Raw genomic sequence first — 27,656 nt, 5'->3', positions numbered from 1 at the left:
CCGATTCCCTCGCAGTTATCTACCTTCTAGTGAGTCCAGGGTGTTTTCGTTTGGGTTAAAACTTGTAGTAAGTGAGTCTGTAGTCCGTTTTCGGTCCTCAATTCCTATGCCGGCTTGGACGCGGTGATCTCGGCGTCTTTACTCTGCCGCCATCTTCCGGAAGTTTTTTGCACAAAGTGCTTTTGTTGACTAACTCTTCCAAACTAACGCATCTATTATATCCTGAATCTCTAATGTCTATGTGTAATTCAAGTTGTGTGAAATGCCATTTTTTTATTTAACTGTGTAAGTTTGGTGGAAAAGATTTATTCTCTTATAGATGGGCATGGGGAGGAATCAGTATATCCTTACCAGCACACAACCTCCTGCTCCATATTGTCATATACTAAGGACACATTTCCACTACTGGTTTGATATCACTTCTTTCTTAGACTTTATTTCAAATATTAACAACACACAAAAAATCCTGCAACTTCAAACTTTCACGGCAAGTTTATAGATCTCTTTATATATTCCTATTTGTAATTGGAGGCCCTCCTGAGGATACCACTTGATGATGACTGTAAAAACACTGGTAAAAAGTGCTGAAATTCAGGTGTCTAGTTCCCATGACATGACAACCCATCTCATCCTCAGCTGCCTGCAGAGAAAGGCACTGCAGAATGCATCCTTGCACTAAGTATGGTGGCTTTAAAATTCTATAGCCTCAATGTGAGTAATACTATGACTCTCCTCATGTTTACTATGAGGAAAACTACTTTGATTTAATAGCTATTTTGAACTAATAAAATCTATTTGCTTACCTGACTGGAGTGTCTGAATTTTAGTCAGAAATCTATTCTGATTTAATAACACTTTATTTTAATAATTTAAAATATTTGCAAAGAGGTACAAAAGATTCTATAGAATTTGTCATTATGAATTTGAAACAGAGTCTAGCTTGCAAGAACCAGTTAACAGCTTGTTCTAATAAGAGATTTTACTAATAGGCAACAAAAAACAATCCTAATGAGATAGAACTGGATGAAAATAATAATCATTTTCTTCCATGAACAGAAACATTATATAAATGCAGCCAAGAAGGGTGCAATTGTTATTGCAACTGTCTTTTAACTACAATTTTTATACTTCCCCTGTTCCTTGTAAGTATACCCTTTGCCTTCCTTAAGATATAACAACTCATAAAACTAATTATTTTTGGGCAAAACTAACATATCTCTCATGGGAAGAAACTAAAAATGTGTACTTGAAAAAGCGACTTTTTCTATTATATTAGGTATTTGATGAATGCTAAAGTTGCTTGTGTGAAAAACAATTCTTTCATAGTGAAACAATGATAACTCTTTCATAGTGAAACTCCTTCCCCTCATATAATTTTCTGCCAAACACACTGTTTATTTGAATAATGGCATACATTCAATGTGTTCCTAATTGCATTTTGTACCCAAGTGAGGTAGGGATACAAACAGGGAGAATTACCAGGTCAAATTTAACACACCCAAGTCTAGGTTCACACATTTTTCATGTATCCATGATAAAACTAATAAGCACAAAAAATTAAATAACTTGGATATACTGTACCTCACCAAGTGTATATTTTAAATTATGGTTCAAGAATGTGTCCTAAATTTAACGAGCAATTATGTTTATTTGGCAAGATCAAAGTGGTCAATTATAGGTTAAACTGTGCAATATAATTCAGTGTTGATTATATTCTGTGATGTTCTCTTTGAAAATGGGAAGTCCATCAATGGCAATAGAAGTAGTTAACTTGTTTGTAATCAGCTCTCAGCAGTGTATTTCAATAAATCTTCCTTTTCTGCTCCCTACTTTGCCTCTGGTGACTCTTCTCACCCCTTGCACCTCTGGCCTACATCTCAGCTCTTGTATGCATAAAAAAATACACTTAATAAGTAATTTCTCATTATCACTTGGTATTACATTTTTAGAACAAAAATTATGTTTTATTTTGTGGTTCCTTCATTAAAACACAAGCTCCAGGGAGCAGGGACTTCCACTGAGCTAGGACTTGTCTTGGCCTACAATAGGCATTCAATAAATGTTTGTGAGGTAGATGTCAAACAAATGAAGTCATACAATGACCTACATGGGCCTTACCGACAAAGCATAAAACGAAGAGTCTTTTGGTATGCTCCTTAGTCAGTCACCAGGATGTCTAACTTCCTGTCTATTGTTTATGTTGTTATCAAACTGATCCAAGTTGGTTATGCTTGAAAACCTCCGGGGACACCTGAAGGCTTTGATGAATTTAAAACTACTTATTAAGGACCTATGAAGCATTTTGTAATGTGTCTTCACTTTGCCTTCACTATCTTTAACCTTCTACCCACGCTCACTTCTGCCCCACGCTGGTGGCTGTGTCCTTGAGCTACACTTGCAGGCCCACGTCATGACCCTTGAGGCCTTGTCCTGGTTTCTCTTTCCGGAGAATTCTGACTCACCTTTCACCAGTTTGCATTCATCTTTATTACACTATCCACATGATGCTCTGCTATTTAGTGGCGTTTTTCTTTACATTTAGAATTCCTTCAAGGATAGGTAATGAGCATTTGTCAAATAAAGAAGCAAATGTGTATAAGAAAGGAAAATGTTAAGGCAGGATGGGCAGAGACCAGAAAATTGTTTCTTGTGTGTGTTACTGCCAAGACTTTTATGTGATTATATCACATTATATGTATACTGATATGTACGTATGATTAACACACTGTACTATATATTTTATTACATCAGTATATTATTAGGATAATCAACTTTTATGTTTACATTATGTTAACATTCAGCAAAAAAAACCCCACAAAATTAATTATAGAAATAGAATTCAAATATATATTTCCAGTATAGGTTCTGTGATTTTACAGGGAAGGACATAGGGGCAAATACAGACCTAATTAAAGCCTAGAATTTGGAAGAATATAACAATCATTTGGCATGTATGGCCCTGGGAGGAGAAAAAAAAAACTTTAAAAAATAGAAAATAAACATATCTAATACTGATCTTTCTTCCATTTGGTAGTATTTACTGTTATTATTATCATTTTTCTTTTGTTAAAAATGACACCACTTTAAAATCATTCCACTACCACATCTGAACAGTTTAATATCAGTGTTCTAAAAAGTTGCAAAGTCTAGTTATATTTGTAATATTTACAAGACTCAGAAGCGTTCTCGAAGGCATTCTTGAATTTTTTTTTTACTTTTTTGGTTAAAAACTGCTATTGGTGAAATCTACTGCTAAAAGATATTTTATTGAATGAGGAATAATCCTTGCCTTTCTCTAACCTATAGGATATACTTCTATATATCTATTTTCTATTTACAACTAGAAACACTGATTTATTTTATCTCAAATTATCAAGGGTATATTCATTATTTTTAAACAGTTGAACATTTAAATGCACCACCAACAGGAATATATATTAGTAACTAGTGTTGTGAAATTGACAAATTTAGCTGAATACAATAAAACCTAGAATTCACAATTGTAGTACAGAAGTACTTGCATACTGACATCATATATTTCTTCTCCATAAAAACTTAAATCTCTTGCGTACTCACTTTTCATGTAATTCTATCTTTTTTATTGACTTTAGAAGAAATGAGGAATAGCTGTAACCATGGTAACAGCTGCAACGAGGCAATTAGAGAGCCTTTTCTAACACCTAGCAAATGCATTTGCACTGGTCTGATCGAGATCTGTGGAGGTGTTTGTTTCACACAAAACAACAAACATAGTGCATTGTAATGGGACTTGCACATGCAGATCAATTCCGTCAAAAATTAAGATGAAAGAAGTAAACTTCACTTTTTTCGATTTAGTATAGCCTCATGTCTTTTAAGCGTCTTACTCTGTTCAGTTACTAACTGAGCAAAGTTCAATATGCAAAAGCAGTTTTATCAAAAAGCAAAGCAGTAAGCTCTGCCCATACTACAGGGCTGGGAATTACTGATATTATTTCTTTATTGTAGTAATTTCTTTGAGTGCCTGATTTGTTCCCCTTGTGCACTGTTTCTTTATATGGAAGGTAGATGCTTGTGCTTTTTCAGTCCATTTAACAAACTGTAGAAAATTTAGATTTCTCACCATCTTCGGCAGGTGAGATATTCTGAATAAGAGAGCATCTTAGTAATTGAGGACTTTCCTTCAGAAACTTCTACTGCTGCTGAAACTTTCACTCTTGCTTTATGCCAATATAGATCTTTCCTGCATAAGTCTTCAGTTAGGCTCATTTAGACTTTCATTTATGCAATAATTGCTTGTGTCCCCTATCCTTATCACTGAGGCTACACAAGTCAGAAACATGAATCCTGTTCTGATGGAGATGAGATTTCAACAGAAAAGACATACAGATCACTAAGGTGATGCAATACTGGGAAGCCGTATTCCTGCTTCCTTCAGTCTCACAGCTTCACCTTTGATTATTGCTCTACTGCAGCTTCTTCCTTTGCCCATCACCCAATATTTCTCACACAGATCTAATCTCTATCTCCCGAGCTTATTCAGCTGGCCTTTCCAGTTGTTTCTGTCTCAGATATCATTACTTTTCTGTTCCTAGGAAAGCACAGTACGTTTTCAATTTAAATGCTGATTTTTCATGGCTGACTATCTTGATTATTCATAGTCACCACATCTTCTGGGTTGCTGATAAATTCTGTTATATCTCTGTTCATGAACCTATCAAATTGTCTTGTAAATATTTGGTCATGTCTCTGAATTCCCAGCTTGAGTGTAAGCCTTCCCCACATAGGTGCCATATTTTGCTCATCTTTATGCAGCCCTGCAGTGTCAGGCATAGTCTGGCACATGGCTGTTGAATGAATGCATGAGAAGTCAGTGCAGAGCGATCCTGCTGATGGCTCATTCTTACTGTCAGATGAACACTGCCTGGTCCTTCCAGGGATGTTTAGCTGCTACTACCTCTAGTTGCCACATCTCTTCTGAAGGTACTAGTTTTCCTCTTCTCTTTGCACTTATTTTTGTCACCTATGTCAATACTTTTTATTTTTGTTTTTGGGCTTTCGTGTGAAAAAAGACTTAGAGTCATGTCAGTGACCAAAAATGCCTTTTTCTTTCTAGATAATGACTTAGCCAGTAAAAGTATTTAGAGGCAGTCTGTTTAGACCTCCAGTTCTTTTTGGTGCTTTTTTTCAATGTCACTGATATTTTGGCTAGTGAAGGTAGATGGGGTGTAGGTCTAGATTTAGTAGTTTCTTACAATACAGCTTGGAAAGGTGGACACTAAATAAACATACTTTTACCTTTTTATCAATATTGCCACACTTTTGGCAATTTGTCAAAAATCCTATCTGGGCACTGATAACTCCCCTAGGTGTGGAGAGACAAGGAGGTAGCTTTGGACTTAGAACAATTTAACTGAGACCATGTCTGTATTTTACCACCCATGTGCAAGTGGCCACATTTCTTTTTGTGAGGATTTTTCCTCTTCCTAACTGATCTGGCCCTGATATAGGATTATTGGCTTCTTTGGTGATGCAAGAAACTGCTGAGAGGTCAATTATGGTTTTTATGCTTTTTTGATTAATTTGCAAACAGTATGGGGAGATCACCGGGTTTGCCAATTAGCTGTGATTCATACTGTGTCTAATGGGACACTGAATTTCCTCTTTATATAGGGAAAGTGGTAATGCTGCTGAAAGATCACCAATTAAATTTGAGGTATGAGATAAAAAGAGGCAGTTTGATATACCCGTGAGCCACTTTTCTCTGTCTCTTTGTCAAACATTTATCTCATGCTCTAATTCCTTAAATACACCCCCTCTGTGTCCTAAGGCCACTAAGGTTCTAGTGCTCAGAAGCCTTTGATGACATCATCTACTCATAAGAACTAGCACTCGCTGCAAAATCCACTGGAGCAAGATGAGATCCTTGATCATTTTTAATATGCTGTATTTTTTAGAAAGGAATGAATAAATTTCAGTTGAATTTTACAAACAGTTTTGGTTTAAATCTTAATTAATAGATGGCCACTACTAACTAAAACAGAAAACATATCTGTTTTGCTCATTGTTTTTTCTTTACCAGAGTCTGACCTAACGTGGGCACACTGAATATTTGTGGAATAAATAAATATACAGAAAAGGCCACTTGACTGAGATTTTCCTTCCTGCTTCTTTCCAAGGCATAGACCATGCGTAAAATTATGGATTGCTTCAGGATAAAGTGCAATTATCAGGATGTCTTCACTGGAAATAGCATTATTGATTTTTACAGCAAGCAGTTTTTCAAGAAAATTTCAGCCCACAATCCTTATTTAAAGTAAGGAAGGAGAAGAGTCCTGGGTATTATGTGATTCTATTTACCTTTTAAAAATAAACAATTGAAGATTTCTTATCCATCTCTGGGAAAGTAAAAAATGCTTATTTTTGAGAAAACATTATTTTGGGGCTATAAGTCAACAGGGTAAATAAGGAGTTGGGAGAGAGCCACAGAAACCCCACTGCCAGGTGTCATGACGACATCCCAGAGGAGGTACTGGGGACTCATGAGAGGAGGGTTTCTCTGATGACCAGAACACAGAAGTGTAATTGCAGGACCCTGGATATTTTTTCATGGTGGTGTAAACTGTCTGAGCAGCTATTAGCCCCACATACTATTCTACTCAAATCATTTTTGATGCCAGGAAGATAATTAACATGGCCTTTGTTGTTATTTTCTTGCAACTGTGATCAACATGTCAATCAAAGTTTGGTACTTCAAGTGATAAGGTGCTAGATGGAGTCCCTAGGGCATGTGCAAGTAATCAAGTTCATAATTTAAAGCGAATAGGTATGTGTGAAAATGAAATCTATGCAAAGGTTTCCACCTATAAAAGACATATTTTAATATGAAAACAATTCATTTACGTCCCACTACCTTAAGCTGTTATGTACTACCCTATAAAACAGAGAAAGAAAACGAGAGGAAATGAATAATGTTTTTCAAAGTGGTTATATTAACTTGAGACCATCAATGATTGATCAGACTACACAAATATGGAAACTTTACTTTTTTCGTTGTTCCTTTTCAAAGTTTTTTTTTTTTTTTTTTTTTTTTTTTGCAGATGAGTGGATCAATTATTCACTGAATTAAGAAAGTGAAAAATAAAATTTGAACTACTGGAGCCTCATACAAATAATTTGATAATAAAACTATTTTGTTTTGTTATGTTTCTATAGACTCAAATAGTTCAGTGATGATATATACATAAAGCCTCCCATTTTTTTTTAAGGTTTACTTACTTATTCATACAGAACTGAGGTACAAGCAAGAGTTGTAGGGGCAGTGAGAGGATTCACCAGAGACAGAATGGGGTGCAGAACAGGCAAATCGGCGAAATACACTGCTGAGGGGATCAGCGGGATGGGTCAGGAGAGGTCTGCCACCACCTCTGGGGCCAGGGATCGAACTCGCACTAAAGTGGCTGCGGCTCGCTTGCTCTGCTGTGTCCTAACCCAGTGCGCCACCAGGGAGGGCCAACCTTCCATTTTTATAATGTATTTTGCAGTGGGGAAACTAACATACCCGAAACTACGTCTTAAAATTCTTGCTTGGAATCACTAGTTTTGAAATATTTGAATGTCATTGTTATCTTAAATAGCAATACATGAATAAAAATTTATTAGTTCAGGGCAAAATAATTTGGAGTACATGTATAGAAGATGAAGCACTTCTGTAATCACAGTTGTCATATTTTTGAGAAAACACTGTGTGAACTGTTTCCATTACTGTTTAAAAAAGTGATATAAATTAAAATGTCAACAAAGTAATTATTGACAGCATATCACAATATGAAGAGCGTCCACCCTTTTAGAAGTTTACCACCTATTGTCATTGTATTAATTACATCATCTTTTTTAAAATATATGTTTTTGATTCAGACTATTTAGCAATTTATTTTTATAAAATGCTTGGGTTGAGGGCCCTCCCTGGTGGCTTAACGGTTAAAGCACAGCGCTAAGAATCTAAAGCCACTTCAGCAAGAGTTCGATCCCCACCCTCCCCGGAGGTGATCCACACGGCATGTCAGACCTCTCCTGACCATCCCATTGCTCATTAGTATATTTCACTGCTCCCTTTAGCAGTGTACTTTGTTGATCTGCCTGTTCTGCTCCTCACACTGTCTCTGGGAAAGCCTCTCACCTCCCCCTTACCTTTGGCCTGTATCCCAATTCTGTATGAATAAATAAATATTAAAAAAAAAATGCTTGGGTTGATTCTCTGAAATTATTTTCTGTTGTTATCTCACTTAACTAAAGAGGGTGTTGAAACCCAGAGATATTGGAAGTGCAGGTTTGTACTTCCTCACCAGGTTTGGACTAATTCTTGTTTGTAGATGAGCCCAATAAAACCAAGGAACATTGAAATTGACGTTAGTTAGAGCCACCAGGAATTAAAATATAGATAGTAAAAAAATTCATGTGTAAAACCAGAAAACATCTTAGGGTATACGTGTGAAATTTTATAGGATAACTAAGAGCACATTATATTATTCTTACAATCTAGGAGACTATTACAATCATGAAATTTATACTTGGAAGACATGCTAAAGGGACAGGATTTATTTCTGGTCTCATGATTACTATACGGATTATAGATAAGAAATATTTTATATTTGGCAAGAATTCAAATATTCTAAGGGTACAGACACAGAGTTATAAGAAGAGTAATTTCTGGTACTCTCCTGTACAACATGATAACTATTGTAACAATGCAGAGTTAAATATTTAAAACTTTTAGAGAGAGTGGATGTTCTCACCTCAAAAAGAAAAGAGTAATCATGTGAAGTGATGGGCATATTTACTAACCTGACTATGATAATCATTTCATGGTACATGAGTGTATGAAGGCATCACATCATATGCCTTAACTTTATACAATGCAATATGTTAATTCTATATCAACACAACAGAAAAATTTCTCTGAAATGACCAAAAAAGAGGTCCAATTCCCTTAGCAAGAGCTTATTGAAGGCTTATTCAAAGACTTTACCCAAAGCAATTGCATGTGCTGATTTTCTTTTTAGAAACCAGCTAAGTCCCTGTAATGGTCAGTGTGCTTTAGACACTCAATTGCCTTTTCCAGATGGAGACTTTTAAGCACAGGTGCTAAATGGGGAGTCTTTCTGAGCCTTACTCACCCTTTGACAGGAACTTGGCAATCCAGACAGTTCTTAGAACTGACTGCTCTGTGGGATTCATGAAAAGTTATTTACAAAGCTTCAGTTGTGCAGGTCAAAAACCCAAACTGTCAACATAGGGCAGTAGTGTGGGAGGGAAGAAGAATGAGAGAGAGTTTGAGCTTAAGTAAGTCTTAGAAAGTGAAGGGAAAATTCTTCTTGGATTCTATAAATATGCTTTTAAAAACTTCATGTAGCTTGACTAAAAAATGACCTTATTATTTTTGAACCCCTCTAGAATAATCCTGACTGGTACATAGGTTTGCAATTAATATTTTAAATATAATATAAACATATTTCTAAAAAGCATACAAACATTATAATAGGGAATCAAGAAAAAATAGAAAACTTGAACAGACTAGTTACAAGCAAGGAAATTTAAATACTAATAAGTCTCTCTAAAACCAAAAGCCCACAATCAAAGTTTCAATAATATGTACCACCGCATCTTCAAAAAGAAACTAATACCAATCTTTCTCAGAAAACTGAGGAAAAGGGAACACTTCCAAACATATTTCATGAGGCCAATGATACTCTGATACCAAAAAAATAAGGATGTCACAAAATAAGAAAGCTCAAGATCAATACTCCTGATGAACACAAATGAACAAATTCTCAGCTAAATCTTGCAAACCATTAAAAGTATGACACTTCATGATCAAGTGTGATTTATTACAGGGACACAAAGAAGATTAATTTCACAAACTGATCAATGTCATTCACCACATTAACAAAAAGAAAGATGAAATCATATGATCGTATCAATAGATGCAGAAAAAATTTGCTAAGATATTGATACAATAAAGACTCTCAATTAAATGACAACTGAAGAAATGTACCTTACCATAATAAAGGTCACATATAATAGAACTACAACCAACTTCAGACTCATTGGTAAAAATGAAAATCTTTTCTATACCTGAAAGGGTTATATCAATTTAAAATACATATACAATAAAAACAAAGTAAGGAAAAATCTTTCAAGTTGTGACAGATTATAGTTCTGAAAGTTCTATGCTAGAAATAAATGAAAAAAGGTATCAGTCTCAAAAATAAAATTATATAACATAAAATAAAAGGATAATAAGAGAAGAATACCATGGCACATACTTTATAGTACTGCATGGCTTCACTGAACATTTAAAAGAAACACTGCATGCCTTCTTATTTTTCACCTTTATAAAATCTAGTCACTTAAGGAATGTAACTAGTTTGGCACTCTTCAATATTAAGATGAAATCTATGAAACATAATTTGGTTTATAATTTTATATATGTAATTTTTGTTATTTTAATAACAAACCTCCAAATTAGTAAGTTTCTACTATAAGCCAAGCCATTCAATTACGCAGGTAAGTCAAATGTACCAATTAGCCAAAAAAACCAGCATGTTATAATATTGTCTAAGCCACCTCACATATTGTACATAAATATATAAGCAAATATCTTTAAAACCACTAGATGGCATTCATTCACTGTATTTTTGGCTAAATGGAGCCTTCTAAAGCTTTATCATGATATGCAAGGTTGGGAAGAGGCAAATGTTGTCCCTTACTTGATGATATGTTCCTGTTATTTAACACAATGACAAAGCCATTTTATCTTTTCCTGCCTCCTTCAGATCAAATCAAATATTTATTGAAAGCTTTATTCAGGGATTTTTCCTTTGTAAAAAGACTTGGAAAACATCTTCACTATGATGGCAATACATTTACCTGTAAGATCTAGAAGAAAACATAGTATGTATAGTATGCCACTGAATTTTCTCTTATTTTGTTGTTTTGTAATTTCAGGTTGCTAATTCTCACTTAGGTGCTTCTCTAGAAAAAACACATAATAAAAACACTGAACTATTCTTATATTTCACATGGCATTAATAGTCAAAATTAATGTGTATAAAAATAGGAGACCAAGAATTCTCGATGATTCACAAAATACCTTTTCTGTTGCATATGTCTAAAAAGTGCAGGAGAAACAGTGTTCCTCACTATGCTGAGACCTAAGATCCAAAGTAGTTTTCAATGGGAGAGGATTATGATTTTGTCTTGGGGATAAATCATGCAATGAAAACTCGCAAGCTCTGTGTTTCACACTTAATGGTTGTGAAAGGTTATTTATAAGGACGAGTGTATCATAGGTCAAATTATTGTAAGGTCTATTTCATAGACCTTACAACAGTATAATATCCAGAACTTACCTGTTCTAGTATGTTTTGCAGTCTCTCTATTTCACAGTCTATTACAAATTTCTTCTCTTGTCTTCTATCAAGTTCTTCTAGAAGTTGCCTATAGCTGACATCATTAAAATTTTCCACACATATAGCACTAACATGCCAACCATTTTGTCCTGCTTTTTCCATAATAGCTTGAAGTATTGAGTACCCTATTGAAAGAAAGAAAAAAAAAAAACAAGCTTTTACTCCATGTTGGTAACTCAGGCAGGGGCTGAATCTACAGCACCATTTTTATGTAGCCAAAAATACAACGAATGAATAGAAATTTAAAAAACCAGAGCAGTTATTTCTGTATCATTCGTTGCTTTCTTTATTCTAGTAAATAACATCCATGAAAATATTGTTTACATGAAGTAAGAACACCATAACAAGTCAATTCTTAAAAATTCTTTATTGATAATATTACATGCTAGACACATTTTTTTTTTGATGAGCTAATACTAAAACTGAACTCAGTACCACCTGCATTCAATAACAGTTTCATGAACCTCTTTTGTTGTTTTACTCACTTGACAGAATTAATTTTGAACAACTGTTTTGATCATTCCCTTGGAACAAATAACTAATAATGTTCTGGGGCTCAGGATGGAAGAGAAGATGTAAAATAAACATTGCAACAATGTTTACTGAGACTCCACTATTGTTAGTGGAAAAGGTATTATGTATTGTCTTGTCAGGGGATGATGTGAACTGGGGGTCAACTGAATGACAACTCAGTTGCTAAAAGTCAAACCAAGTTGAGACAGATAATTGAAATAAACAAATGAGACTTATTTTAGAAAAGTTTAATGATAACTGTACTCAAAGTAAGCTGTTGATCCAAGGGGCAGCTGAATCTGGAGGAGACAAGGAAAAATACCACATTTAAAGGTTAAGTGACACGTCCAATATTGCTGAAGGAGGGGCGGTTCTAGCTTGCGACAACTTTCTAGGGAGGACACAGTGGTCTCCACCCTGTTCTAGATTCATATGTCTCTGCATGTCGAAGAAAAGTCTTGGGTGAAGAAAGGAGGAGTAAACTAGTGAAACAAATGCTTGGAATATTTCTTCAAGCCTGCATTGTCTTCAATCTTGGTTTATGCAGCTTTCAGTTTTGCATTGGAAAGTGAAAGGAAGGGAAGTACTTCTCTGAAAAAAACCTTTCTTAAATGATTGGTTAGAATCAGTCTGTTATTTCCGCCCCCCAGGCCTCCCCTCCCATTTCTTAGGGTTAAAATATATGCGAAGGGCCCTTCCTGGTGGTGCAGTGCTGCGCTAGCCACAGCTGCTGCAGTGAGAGTTCAATCCCCAGCCCTGGAGTTGACCCACATGGCGCTGCAGACTGCTCCTGTCTTACCGCTGCTCCTCTCAGCAGTGTACTTCGTTGATCTGCCTGTTCTGCTCCCCACTCTGTCTCTGGTGAAGCCTCTCACCACCCCTGCACCTCTGGCCTGTACCCCAGTTCTGTATGAATAAATAAATAAATCTTTTTTAAAAAAAATTTATGCTAAGGAAAGTCTAACACTTATTTGAGCCCATTTAGTCTCTGAGGTAGCAGCTCCCTCCTTTAGTGTCTGAGGTAGTGGAGGTGAATTGAAAGTGAAGACTTAAAATGAGTGAATTGAATTGAAAGTGAAGACTTAAAATGAGTATATAGCACTTGCAAGATAAGAATATATATTCCATTTCTGATTTTTATGTGAATCAGACTCAAAGATTTTGATTTTGGATACGTTTTCTACATATCAGTTTCAAACATTACGGATGCTCAGTTCATATCAACAGATGGAACTGATGATGAGATCATATTTGAAATATAAATTACCTGATAACCTGCCAAATGAAATACTGCAGCAGTCAGGATTCATTTTTAGCTAAACGAAAAAAATTTCCCCAAAGAGGAAGAAAGAGGGCATGTTAATTACTGTATAATTATTCTGGTACAGCTACTGCTCCATTCAGTCTTTCCTTTTGTAAAGTGTGCCTACAATTATCTTTTTGAGTCTTACCTAGATGGCCCCTCTGCACCCCACATCCAACACTCTTGTTTCTTTTTTGATGCATGGAGGGACTGTTCTAGGGGACTAGCTTTCTGATAGTAAGTGAGGCAATGTTCCTTTTTTTTTTGAAGATTTAATTATTTTTGTATACAGAACTGGGGTAGAGGCCAGAGGCTTCACTAGAGACAGAGCGGGGAGCAGAACAGGCAGATCTACGAAGTACATTGCTGTAGGGAGCAGTGGGTGCGTCAGGAGAGGTCTGCCTCGCCATGTGGTCACCTCTGGGGCAGGCGGGAATCGAACTCATGCGGAAGTGGCCTTAGCTTCTCAGTGCTGTGCTTTAACCAGCTGCGCCACCAGGGAGGGCCCCTTTTGTTCTTCCTTGATACCTATGAATGTGTTGTTTAATAAAATACCAACTGACAGCATTTCCCTTTTCTCCTTTGATTTATAGTCATACCAAAATAATTGAGGTTTTTTTTTTGTTTGCTTAATTTTTTGAGTTTTATAAAAATGACAAATATTGGCCACTGATATTTGCAGGAGTCTTCTTGCTCTCTGGCATCAATTCACAGGTTGGCACAGTTCTTGAGCTACTGTCATTTTTTCCCCCTACATCACGTGGCTTGTTATCAGGCTACAAGTCAACACTGGCATTCTTGTTGTCATGTTCCTGCCGACAGGATTTTTACAGAATGTAGAACTGCACACCTTCTGGTGAAAGTTGCTTATGTTCTCAGTTGTATAACAGATACTGAGAGATTCACACTAATAAATCAAAACTATAATTCAAATTCAACATTTCATTATCTGATTTTTCAGATTTATAAATGACACTAGAGTTGAAATAAGACAAAACCTTAGGACACAATCTTTGTTAAATGGCAAAGAAAGTTGGCTGCCTAAAAGCAGACATTAATCATACTCAGAAACAAATGGCATATTTTCAATACAGTGGAAAGGACACACAGTTACAGTTTTAAGAGTCTGAAATGTGAATTCTTTTATGTTGTATTTATTTTTTTTTTTAAAGATTTATTTATTTATACATACAGAACTGGGGTACAGGCCAGAGGTGCAGAGGTGGTGAGAGGATTCACCAGAGACAGAGTGGGGAGCAGAACAGGACAACTGACGAAATAAGTAAACTGCTGAGGGGGAGCAGTGGGTGTGTCAGGAGATGTCTGCCGCACCATGTGGTCACCTCCGGGACATGTGGGGATCAAACTCATGCTAAAGTGGCTTCAGTTTCTTAGTGCTGTGCTTAACCGGCTGCACCACCAGAGAGGGCCCTGTATTTGATTTGAATATACTCTCTTACTTATTGCTACTGAGATGCGTGTAGGTCTTACTTATTTTCCATGGTAGTTGGGATTATCTTGTAACGTGGAGAAATGCTTAGGTTGAATCTATAATTACGTAATTTAGCTGTTATATAAACTAGAAAATCACAAGTCAAGTCATACTAATTCTGTAGCTATGATTTCTGTCTCCTAGTTTTGAAAAAACCTGTAATACTATATTGTTGGCCAGAAAATGAAAACTAGTTTTAGGTGACGATCAAATGATTAATAGGAAATTCACTGCCATAAACAATCAGTTAAATCTTGTTTCTTCTTTTAAAAGGCAACATTTTAATTCACTGTAATTTATTGAAAACCTGCTGTACCCAAGATTCTCTAAGGTATGTCAAAATAAACAAAGATGTGATTCCGAGTTTTGTCTTAACAAGGAATTGACGACACAACAAACTTATCCTTAGGTAACTAACTATAACATACTGTATAGTATTGTATAACATATTTCAAAAAAAGAAAATAATTTTATTAGCAACAGTAGTAAGAGCATACAATGGACAAAATCACATAATTGCATTATAATTCAAAGCCTTTTCATAGCTATAAAAGAACATGAGTAATTGCACAAACACACAAATACATGTGAGATATTTTCTTTTCAAAGATGGCATTTCCCATAGTGTTATTTCAATTATCCCAAATAGGATCATGCCATGAAAGCAGTCTTGAGATACTGCAGCTTTACATATCAACACTTTTTATATCATTTTTGATTATGACCTATTTTGGATATAGTACCAGAGATGTGCCTATGAGAAAGACATGCTGCTTTTATTTATTTTATGTATTCTTTTGTTTACGCACAAAGGAGAAGGAAGAACATGGGAAATTTATATTAAGAAGTTAGTATTTCAACCAAAAATGAAAACCCTGTAATCACTTCATTTAATGCTGCAATAGAGATAGGTGTGTATATATATCTCTTCAAATTCTTGTTGCAATGCTACATAAAGTTACAGAAACAACCTTAGTACCTAATGCTAATGAGTAAATTAAGAAGATATGGAAAACTAGTCAGCTGTAAAAAGAGATGAAATCTGGGCCTTCCCTGGTGGTGCAAAAGGGTTAAAGCACAGCACTATGAAGCTGCCAGCAGCCACTGCAGCATGAGTTTGGTCCCAGGCCAGGGAGCAACCCTCTCTGTCTTTAGTAAATCCTCTCACCTCATCTCCCTTTTCTTTTTCTTTTCTTTTTTTCTTTAAAGATTTATTTTTTTGTGCATACAGAACTAGGGTACAGGCCAGAGACTCAGGGGTGGCAAAAGACTTCACCAGAGACAGAGTGGGGAGCAAAACAGTCAGATCCACGAAGTACACTGCTGAGGGGAGCAGCGGGCGGGTCAGTAGAAGTCTGCCGTGCCATGTGGTCACCTCCGGGGCAGGTGGGAATCAAACTCATGCGGAAGTGGTTTCAGTTTCTTAGTGCAGTGCTTTAACCTGCTGCGCCACCAGGGAGGGCCTCACCTCCCTTTTCACCTCTGGCCTGTACCCCGGTTTTAGTATGTATAAATAAATAAATCTTTTCAAAAAAAGATGAAATATTGCCATTTATGACAATTTGAATGGAAATGGAGGGGATTAGGCTAAGCAAAATCAGTTACAAGAGAAAGACAATTACAGATGATTTTGTTCATATGTGAAATACAAATGAACAGATGAATCTAAACGTAAACAAACCCTAAAATATGACTGCAGAACTGAGGCTAATGGTGGTGGTGGTGGTGGTGGGGGTGGGGAAGAGCCTAGGGAACAAAGGGAAAAGGAGGCCCAATGTTCTGTGGGGGTGTGCTACTCTGTGGGGTGCTTTGGTGGTAGGTGTGGTGTGGTATGGTAACAAATCTGAAGAGAGTATTTCATGTACAGTACTGTAAACCATTACTGCCTCAATAACAAGAAGAAAACCTTTCAACTGGGTAAGGACAGAAAATTGTCCACATTGTTTTTTAGTTGGCAGTCAATTTGTATATTCAACAGTAACAGTATCAAAGAAATATGTGATGTAGAAGTTACATTTCAGAGGTGTGGGGGCTTGTGCAGAAAAGAAGAGGAGATAAGGATATAGAAATTATCAAAGAATTATCAGCAGGATAATGAAGTTATGCGACAAAGCATGCGTCATTTTGATGGATTTAGGATAAAGAAACATCTAGGTCATGGGGAACTGGCTTGGAAAGGAAAGGACTGGGTCTGAGCCCTCAGAGTTGTTGAGCTGAAGAGGACAGTGACCAAAGCAGACGGTCACAGCATGTACTTACTCAAACCAGAGCCTCGCTCCCTGACCTTGCCAATTACCATGCAGGCACTCATCATTTCCCAGTGAGTTTCTCTGGTTTGGTGCAATTACCAACCTCCTAAACTAGTATGTTTGAGCAGAATCTGTGTCTATAGCAATCTTCTGTGCTGTGTATCACCCTGACAGAGAGAGGAATACAATTCTGTAATCCTTGCTGCATTTAATGCCACCATGCTGGAACTATGGAGCAGATTTAGTAACCATTTAGTTTGGACTCTTTCCAAAGCTGCTTGGGCACTGAAATAAAGTATTCAAAGGCTACTGTCTGAATTCTAAGGTCTCAGCACACAGGACTGACTAACATTTGAGCGTGGTTAAAATTATCTTCAGCTGTGACTATAGCAATTATTTATGCTGTAGCTCAAATAGACCTTAGTGAAAATAAAGACCTTTGTACATACAGTTTCAAGCTATACATGCAAACCTAAGATAGATAGCTTTGAGTTGTCCCTTTTCTATAAACAAGCAAGAATAAAAATAGCAAATTTCTCTGTATACATTTCCCCTAAGATCTTTCATATTTCCTGACAATTTCATTTATTGTCTTCTGACACCTACTTTACAATTTTCATATTTAATTCAGATGACATCTTATAAAGAAGTCTGATACTTTAGATCTTTACAGTTTTCTGTCAGTTCAAATTGAGCCTAACTCTGATAAATAGAGGTATATAGCTGGTATTTTCAAAGACTTGCCATAGGTTCAAGACACTAAACACTTACAGACATGCCCTTACACATGCCACTCTTAATTCTCTTGGGCTTTTTTAGAAGTGACCTCTGGAGAATTTTGTCAGTAAAAAGGATAGCTGAGCACATTGTTTACAAAGAAACTAGACTGACTAGACTTTGTAAACAGAAACTCTAATTATGACTTCCTTACATAAAGCTTTCAGTATGTTTCTACTCTTTTGTGATAATGCCAAAATCTGGTCATACTTGTCTCTTGCTTCTCTTCAGACTCCTGCTGTCTCACCATCCTCCTTGCTTTCTACCCTTCAGCAACATTGCCTTCTCAAGTGTTCCAGAAGATACTATGCAGTACAACCCCAGTGCCTTTGCACAAGTCACTGCAGCCTTTAACTTTTTTTTTTTGCCTTCTATTCATCTTTCAAAAATCATCTTAAGCATCACATACCTTTTAAACTACCAGTTCTTCCTCATATTGCTTTATTACATTTTTTCAGATTTTTTTTTCAAACAATGGTTACTCTTTATATACAGTTAAGTTCTCACTGCAAGTTGTTATAAGTTCTCAGAAACTGGGACTTGAAGACAATGTATAATAAAAACAGATCTTCCAGGTATATTCTTTTGGTCAACATTGCCAGGATTTTTTTTTCCCTCATAGACATTAAAACATTGAATGAAAATACTTTACTGGAAATCTGCTGTATCTGAATGATGACCTAGTCAATATCTTTTCACTATACTATACTGTAGGCTCCATGATGGATGGACTATTTTTATAACGACCTCAGTACCTAGTTGAGTAGATGACCTCTGTAACTGACCATGAACTTCAGCCAAGTGCATATTTCGTTACCCTAACCAGCTTTTCAACCAACAAAATTTAACTCCTTTTGGTCTCAATCCCATTCCCCAAAGCCTCTACAGTCTCATTCTCTTTATTAATCAGGGACATAGATTTAAGTATATATTGCCAATCATTTGGCAATTAAGCTTTTCGTCTCTCAAATCATTAAGTCATAATTTGAACTATGCTCACTGGGTATTCTTAAATGATCAATGAATTTATTCTATCCTATGTTGAATTTAGAGACCAAAAGAGCTCATTAATTAATCATGAACACAATCACTAGCAACAAAACACACAGAAGTGTTATACAACATATTAAATATCAGTTTGTTGTACTCACATGCCAAACTGTGTACTGTAAATAATATTAATTTGGATCTGGCTTTTAAACACAAAACCAAAACCATTCATTTTGGTTGATTTGAAAGTGATATTTTAAAACATTCCTTTTGTCTTTTCTTTAGAAAAGGAGTAGCAGTACATAATTTTCTCATGATGATTCTGGTGAAAGGATTTGCATACAATTATGGAGACAATTTCTGTTCCTAGCAGGAACAAATGCAGGATGAAGTAAGTATTCACCATATGATTAGCCTAATTTTTATGTCCCACTGAGGCCACCTCAATTCCAGGAAGTAATTGTAATCTCATGTCAGTGACTGTGAGAGTGAATACATTTGATTACTCACTATTAAATTTCTTTAGTGGGGAAATGACACTGAGGAGATCATCTAAATAAAGAGTGATTTCTTAAACAGCATGCTAGGTGACAAATGATGGGTTCAGTGGTAGATTTAGTTACTTTCAACTACAAAACTGTTTCTATATGGCTCGAGGCAGGCTGCTTGAATTCCTTAACTGTCCACTTTTGACTTCTCTACATTAGAGAGGATTAGTATAGGATATTATTATAGCTATAGTAATACTTATATTACTACAATAGTAAATATAGTATGTTACTGTAATAGTTACTATCAGTTATAGTAATCTGATCTATAACTGTTAATAAATTGGCTTTATTCCTCACAGTATAATGACTGCATATGCCATTGTCCATTTGGGGAAGTACTTTGTGAATTCTTGTAAGATGAGGGACTTCCACCTTACAACTCCAATTAATTAACTAACCAGTGTAATTATAATGTATACTCAAGAGGGTATATCCTAAGAAAATGACAACAAAGGTCAAACTTTCTTTTTCTTGATCCTTTGTCTTGCTATTAGATCTTTACTCAATCATATGGTCAGAAACCGAGAGACACTTTGATTTTGTCATTCTTCTCCATGTTCATCTCAAGTTAATTCAGGTATTTCTTCCTAAATATTATATTTAAGATATCTCATGAGGAAGCTTCTATTTCGTCATGCTTTAGTTTTTCAATAAATACTGAATGTCTAATATATGTCAGATCAGTGTTTTTGAGTTGTAAATGCAGAAGTAGGAAAAAGAAAAAAATGTGTCTAACTCCTTATATGTATTGATGTTGCAAGGATCCTGGCTGATGGAGATGTATCTCTTGTTTTTGCAACGACCCTAACAGATAGAAAGTTGGGGAGCATGGGAGAGAAATTGTCAATTTAATTGTCAATTAAAAAGCAACCAGGGCTCTCCCTGGTGGCACAACTGGATAAAGCACCACATTATGAAGCTCTCCAAAGCCACTGCAGCACAAGCTCAATTCCCTGCCAGGGAGCTGACCCACATAGCCAGCAGACCTCTCCTGATCCGCCTGCTGCTCCCCTCAGCAGTGTACTTCAGTGGATCTGCCTGTTCTGCTCCCCACTCTGTCTCTCGTGAATCCTCTCATCCACCATACCTCTGGCCTGTACCCCGGCAGTTCTGTATGCATAAATAAATAAAATCTTAAAAAAAAAAAACCAGTTATGAAAGCGCTGATAAACATGTAATAGATAAAGATAAAACTTGTGCAGAGAGGCTTGATCCACATTAATGGTTATGATTCTGGAAAGCAGCATAAAGAAAAGCACTGAATTTGAACTAATTTGAGATGCTTATGTGCTCCATATTCATAGTCCTGAATCTTTCTCCATATTTTGATGGAAGTCTTGAGGATTTCAGTTTTTAGACTTGGTTTTCTTACTTTGTCAACACGTTCTTTTCCTCCCCCCCCCTTTTTTTTTTTGCTGCTAATTGAATTGTGGTGCTTTTATTATGATGATGTGGTCTCTCCCTCTCCATAATAGATTAATATTATATGTATTTGTCTTGAGTCATAGGTAAACCTCTCTTTTGGAAGTTAGGACTGTAGAGATCCTACATTTGATATACAACCTTCATGAAGCTTTTATTCCAGCAGACAAAAACCAAATACTTAAACACTTTTTCTAGTAGGCAGACAGGAGGTAGTAAGTGCTCTGCAGAAAAGTGAAGGAAGAATGGGCAGAAATAGCAGCAAGTGAATGTGAAAATGGTGGCAATCTCTCCCTGCCTCTCGTGGCTACACATTAATCAATTCTCTTATCTTAACATGTTGCAATGGCTACTGCTATGCGAAGAGAGTCTATTTCTCATGCTCATTTGCAACTTCCAATCTTCTTTTACATCAGTTTCAGGTTAGGACCATTTAGAAGACTTCTCTGACCTTCCCATTTTGAATTTTTTTTTCCCTGTGTTTCCCTAGCTAACTCTGTATAGTAATTAAACCTCATACATGTCTCACTGAATTAATTACTTATAAAGTAATTAAAACATGCTACTTTTAACAATAATAAATACAGTGAGCCACAGCTACTGACTTCAAGATTGTTGAATTATAACTGTTTCTAGTCTACCTGTTCAGTTTTAAGGAAGAGGCTGTTTATTATTCATTTTTATATCTCTAGTTTTTTTTTTCAGATAAAAGAAGTAATATGTTCAATAACAGACAGAAAAGGGAAAAACTATTTTTTTAATGTTATCCTCCCTGCAATAATAATAATAAAGTGGTTTAACAATTAAAGACCTAGCTAATCCATAGCAGATTCTGTATTAAATGCTTTACGGGCATAGTGTCGGTTTTATTATCTTCATTTTATGAAAAGAAACTAATGACAGAGATGTTAGGTTATTGGCCAATATTACTTAGTTACTCGTTGAGAATGTTTCATTCTGTCTGACATTAAAGTATGCCTTTAATTCTCCTGTGATAGCCTATAATACAAAAAGCAATCCATTTTGTTTAAATTATTTTTATTCCCTACTAAATATTTTATATGTATATACATATTTATATGTGTATATATATATATATATATATTTACATCATTCTTCATTTTTTGTACAATGTATGCTTTCTCCTCTCAGGTGTAGTCCCCATGAGATTCCCATCACAAATTCACCCATGTGCCATCACCAGAGTCTTTTATTCTTTTCCAATCCCTGTTTTGATCCTAACCTCTTCTCTCCCCTGATTTATAGTTACCTGTTGATTTTTAATTTATTATACTTTCTCCCCCCTCTTTCTTGGTCCCTTATTTGGTTCCTCTACATTCCTCCTGTAAGTGAAACCATCAGGTATTTTTCTTTTTCTTTCTGGCCTATTTCACTGAGCATGATACCTTCCAGTTCCATCCATGCTTTTGTAATGGCATGAGTTTCTCTTTTTTATTGCTGAATAATATTCCATTGTGTATATATACCACAGCTTCTTGATCCAGTCATATGTTTTTGGGCACTTGGATTGTTTCTATAGCTTACTTTCTATAAATAGTGTTGCAGTAAACATAGGGCTGGGGGTGTCCTTTTGAAAAAATTAATGTTTTTGTGTCCTATGGTTAGATACCTAGGAGTGGATCATATGGAAAGCTTCATTTTTAGTAGTCTGAGGAACTTTCATACAGCTTCCCATAGTGATTGGACCAGTTCGCATTACCACCAGCAGTTTGCATATCCTCAGAAATATTTTTTTTTTATGTTCCATTCTTATTGGTATAAGGTAGTACCTCATTATGGTTCTGATTTACATTTCCCTGATTAGAAGTGATGCTGAATTCTCTTTCATATACCTGTTGGCCATCTGCATTTCCTTTTTGGAAAAGTGTCCTTTTAGCTCTTCTGCCCATTTTTTTTTTTGAGTAAATTGTTTAACTTGCTTTTGTTGAATTTTGTCAGCTCTTTGTAGGTCTTTGTGATCAGTTCTTTATCATTAATATTATGTGCAAAAATTATCTCCCAATCAGTGGGGTGTCTCTCTGTTTTGGTTACTGTCTCTTGCTGTACAGACGCTCTTTAATTTGTTGTAGACCCAGCTATTTATCTGTCCTTTTACATTCTTCACTTTAGGTAATGTACCTTTAAAGATGTTACTGAGATCTATGTCATGTAATGTTTTGCCTATATTTTCTTCTATATAATTTATAGTTTCAGATCTTTTGTCTAATTCTTGAATCTATTTTGGTTTGTGTGCATACTAGTCTAGCTTCATTCTTTTGCATGTGGCAGTCCAGTCTCTAAAAAATCACAATTAATCAAAAGATTATAATATTGAATAAAGATTCTTTCTTCAGAAAAGCCCCTGAATGCTTCCCTGTGGTCAAATTTCACTAATTATTTCACATTTTGGTACTGAACAGAACACACCATCAATTACCTACCTTTTCTCTGAAAGGATATCAAACATTAAATTGCAGAATTAGGGCAATGCTGTAGAGGTAGCTTTTGAATTGCTTAGATCTATCTATATGCTTTCCCAACTTCTTCCCTTCTAGAAAAAGTAACAAAACTCTATGGGATTGTTTCATATAATAAGTTTAAATCACAGTATGAAATGATCTTGCACAGGTGTCAATTTTGGGAATTTTCTAAATAGATATTAAGATAAGAAACCGAGGCCCTCCCTGGTGGCGCGGTGGGTTAAAGCACAGCACTATGAAGCTAAAGCCACTTCAGCATGAGTTCACTCCCCATCCCGGAGGTGACCCACATGGAGCGGCAGTATACTTTTCAATCTGCCTGTTCTGCTCCCCACTCTGTCTTGGGTGAAGCCTCTCATTGCCCCCATGCCTCTGGCCTATATACCAGTTCTGTATGTATAAATAAATGAATCTTAAAAAACAAACAAACAAACAGATAACAAACCAAAAAGGGTGTGGGCTTTTTTTTTTTTTTTAAAGATTTATTTATTTGTGCATACAGAACTGGGGTATAGGCCAGAGGTTCAGGGGTGGAGAGAGGCTTCACCAGAGACAGAGTGGGGAGCAGAATAGGCAGATCGACGAAGTACACCGCTGAGGGGAGCAGCAGGCAGGTCAGGAGAGGTCTGCCAGGCGGGAATCAAACTCATGCTGAAGTGGCTTTAGCTTCTCAGAGCTGTGCTTTAACCCGCTGTGCCACCAGGGAGGGCCAGTATGGGCTTTGAATTTAATACATTTGCTTGAAAATGACGATGTATATTGACACTTGTCTATAATTTTATAATTGCAGCAAATTTGAGTCAATTTTATATTATCAAATAAAAAATATGTCAATCCATTCACTCTTTTCATCATATATTTATAACATATAAATATGTCAGAAAGTCAGGGTCTCCTCTGCTTTCTGAGTCGAGTTATACCAAATCCCATCACCACCTGTTTGCAATTCAATAAGGATGTCAAGGTTCGTGAGATGAAACCAGTTAAGTCATTATCAGCTTGGTCTTATGAGCAAATTTGATTTTTATCTTATAAAGTATTCCATAAACTAAAACTCAGTTATTATAAATGTTTTCATTGTGAGTTTTTAAGTTGTAAAATTTGAATTATGTTCTTGATTTTAACTTCCAAGTGTTTCTTCAAGGATCAAAATATTAATGTTTTCATATACTTGAATTCAATTTTGAGCTATGGTATTTTAGATGCTGTTTAGGAAAATAAGACCCATTTCAGAAAATATTAAATTATTTTTCTTTATCAGATAAAATAGGGGAAATAGCAATTCACAGAAAATTTTGAAAATTCCGAACACATGCATATTTGCATGTAGACACCAAGGGTTAAATAAATATCCATATGGTATGTTTCAGAAAACACTGCTAACTTACTTAAACATTGGATGCCTTTTTTTTATTATTCTCCTTTCCATGTTTGATAATTTCAGCAATTTCTGAAGATATACTACTTTTATGCATTAATACAATACAACCTGAAAAACAGAAAGGTTTTCTTTTTACCATGCTGAATAATTCTAGAGTCTTTTAGTTATTATCTTTTTTTTTTAAGATTTATTTATTTGTGCATACAGAACTGGGGTACAGGCCAGAAACTCAAGGTTGGTGAGAGGCTTCACCAGAGACAGAGTGGGGAACAGAACAGGCAGATCGACGAAGTACACTGCTAAGGGGAGCAGCAGGCGGGTGGGTCACAGGGGAGGTCTGCCACACCATGTGGTCACCTCCGGGGCAGGCGGGAATCGAACACATGAGGAAGCGGCTTTAGATTCTCAGTGCTGTGCTTTAACCTGCTGCACCACCAGGGAGGGCCCTAGTTAATTACCTTTTAAAGTCAACCATGTCTACTTTTTTGGTTTCTTAACTTCAAGAGTATAAGGGAAAGAGAACAGACCTGAAAATCTTGGGTTAGGTATATTCACACACTGCTCTTAGATATTTAAGTCTTTACATTTGCAGTTATGAGATGAAAATATACAAATACACATAGTTTATTAAGTATCTATGCGGTCATATATAATCAAGCCCATTCTGCAAAGAGGTAAGATATGAATATGTGTGGAAATACTTTCTGGGTTTGTTTTAATCAGTAATACTTTTAAAAATTAACTACAGATAAAAGACAATTTACATACAATGAAAATTAGGAAAATCAGTAATTTGCTCTCCAAATTAAAAATATAAAATATAAGTTTTCTAATTTTTAGAATGATTATAAGTACTATATATACCAAAAGCAAATGTGTATAGAGCCTTCAACTATGCAAAAGTCTGTTCCTATCATTTATGTTAGTGGTAAATAATATCACACATAGTTAATGATCAATTATTTTCCTTTTCATTGACAAATAAAAGCATTGTGATCCTCACATGAACTACATGAAGCAGTTAATATTTACTGAATTGTTATATGCTAAAGTGCTTATGTGGATTTTTCTTATTTAATCTTCAAAATAATTCTATGAAATCGATGTTCATCTATTTTTTAAGAAATAGATGAATCAAGAGAATCAGAAAGTTTAATTACACCATAAAAATTCCTTTGTACATGCTCTTCATACAATGTGACACAGAATTTCCTCCAGCTCAATTGCTTGGGGTGTTCTTTACTGCCCCTTGAGTTTAAGCAAGTCAGTGATGGTGGCTTCTGAGACTGGCTCCGAGAAATCATTACAGATTCTGCCTGGTTCTCAGGAATGCTTACTTTTGGAGCTGAATATCATGTTGTGGAGACTCCCAAGTTGCAATGTGAGCATACATGTAGATGTTGACAGCTGTTAACCCTGACTGAGGTACCAGCTTCCACCATAATCTGCTACTGGACACAAGGGTGAGTCTTTGAGGTCACTCGACACCCAGTGGCAGGCTGAATGTCATCACATGGGAAATTCTTTAACAAGAATCACCCAGCTGAGTCTAGTAATCTTCAGAACCATATGAGGTAATAATAAAATGAGGGCTGTCAAATTTGGAGGTGAATTATTAACAACAATAAGTAATCAGAACACTAATCAAGGTCACATATTATTGGTGCGTAAAATTTAATCACCTACATTTTTTAACCACTATGCCATGTGGCATTTACAGATGTCCTTTCATAAACTGCATAAACACATGGGATAAATGTGTTTATAGTATATGTGTATATGTATATGTCTGGATATGTGCAGAAGTAGCAGCAGAGGCGATAACAATAGTTGCCTGTTTGTACCATTGTCAGTGTGAATTTCTAAAATTCTTTAAAATAATTGTAGAGAAAAGAAAGCATTTCATGGACTGGTTTAACTTTTAATATCTTCAGAGAAATATTTATATTCTTAATGCATTTTCCCAGCTACAAAGGCTACATTATGTTGTGGATGAAAAGTCACCTTATTAAAAGTTGCTACTGAATAGTTTGTTCTTAACGTAAAGGTCCTGTTTTACAATTACTCTGCAATTCATTAGTTTTCATTTTATTCTCTCAAGGGCAGTTAGGGTCTGGGATATACAGTTGTAAAACAGCTCTTGCTAGAATTCATAATTTACTAGGTCTTAATATTCCATTTGAAGAATCTCTTGGAATATGATGAGGTCAGAGGAGAAAAATAAAAAGGAAACTGTTTGGAATGTTTAACAATAGTCTATCTATAGAATATCTGAAAGCTTTTCTTGTGGGCTACCCATATCTCAAATTATTTTAGATAAGACCGGTTACTTTAAAAGAATTAAAAGGGGAGATCATATACATTTAATTGCTTTTAAAGCCTAACAATATTTAACATGGCATACATAACAGGACAAAGGTATGATTTATCATACTGAGATACTTTAACAGTAAAGTGGGCATTGTTAATACTGTACAAGGTACCGGCTGTAAATCAGAATTATACTGGCAAACCAAAATGTAGCTACTAGGCTTAGTCCTGGAGGAGAGCAGAGATAAATGAAGTATATGCTCAAGCAGCTCATAATTTTCAAATTCCTTCTATATTGAGAACTGGTAAATAGCATCAACACAAAGAATGGCCAGTGACAGAGCTCCTGTGAAAGTACAGAGGTATTATCTGAAGAAATCTTGAGATCCAGGCAGTGTATGAGTCTCCTTCATTGTTTTTCTCATTCATGTCTGACCAAAGGTTAATTAAACCATCTCTCTAAAGAGTTGCATGTGATTCTCTCAATAATTCCATTTTTATAAATCTCAGAAATGTACCACAATATTAGAAGTTCTGTGTGGTGTCTACAGCTAGAGGACTGGAAATAGAATATGTTTGCAGTCAGAGACTTCTGGATCCCAGATTTAGATGGGATCACGGTGCAATTTAATCAGACTGCTAATGTGTACAGACTGAGGCAAGGTGGTTACATGTCTTGCCTAAGACAGAGAGCTAGTCATGGAAGAGCTAGATGTTGGCACGGAAGGATTTTAGAAA

General features: G+C 35.8%; 1 protein-coding gene across 2 annotated transcripts in view; it reads right to left on the bottom strand.

The window, feature by feature from the left end:
• GRIA4 (glutamate receptor, ionotropic, AMPA 4) overlaps positions 1–27,656 on the bottom strand; it is a 337,046-nt gene that overhangs the window by 92,888 nt on the left and 216,502 nt on the right. For both annotated transcript variants that reach the window (XM_004689063.1, XM_004689061.1), the window contains exon 5: positions 11,391–11,575. In XM_004689063.1, the coding sequence (XP_004689120.1) occupies positions 11,391–11,575 (185 nt within the window). The remainder of the gene's footprint in view (positions 1–11,390; positions 11,576–27,656) is intronic.

Source organism: Condylura cristata, unplaced genomic scaffold, assembly GCF_000260355.1.
Source record: "Condylura cristata isolate star-nosed mole 26May11 unplaced genomic scaffold, ConCri1.0 scaffold00025, whole genome shotgun sequence".
Classification (NCBI taxonomy): Eukaryota; Metazoa; Chordata; class Mammalia; order Eulipotyphla; family Talpidae; genus Condylura; species Condylura cristata.
This window is presented reverse-complemented; position numbering and strand designations above follow the sequence as displayed.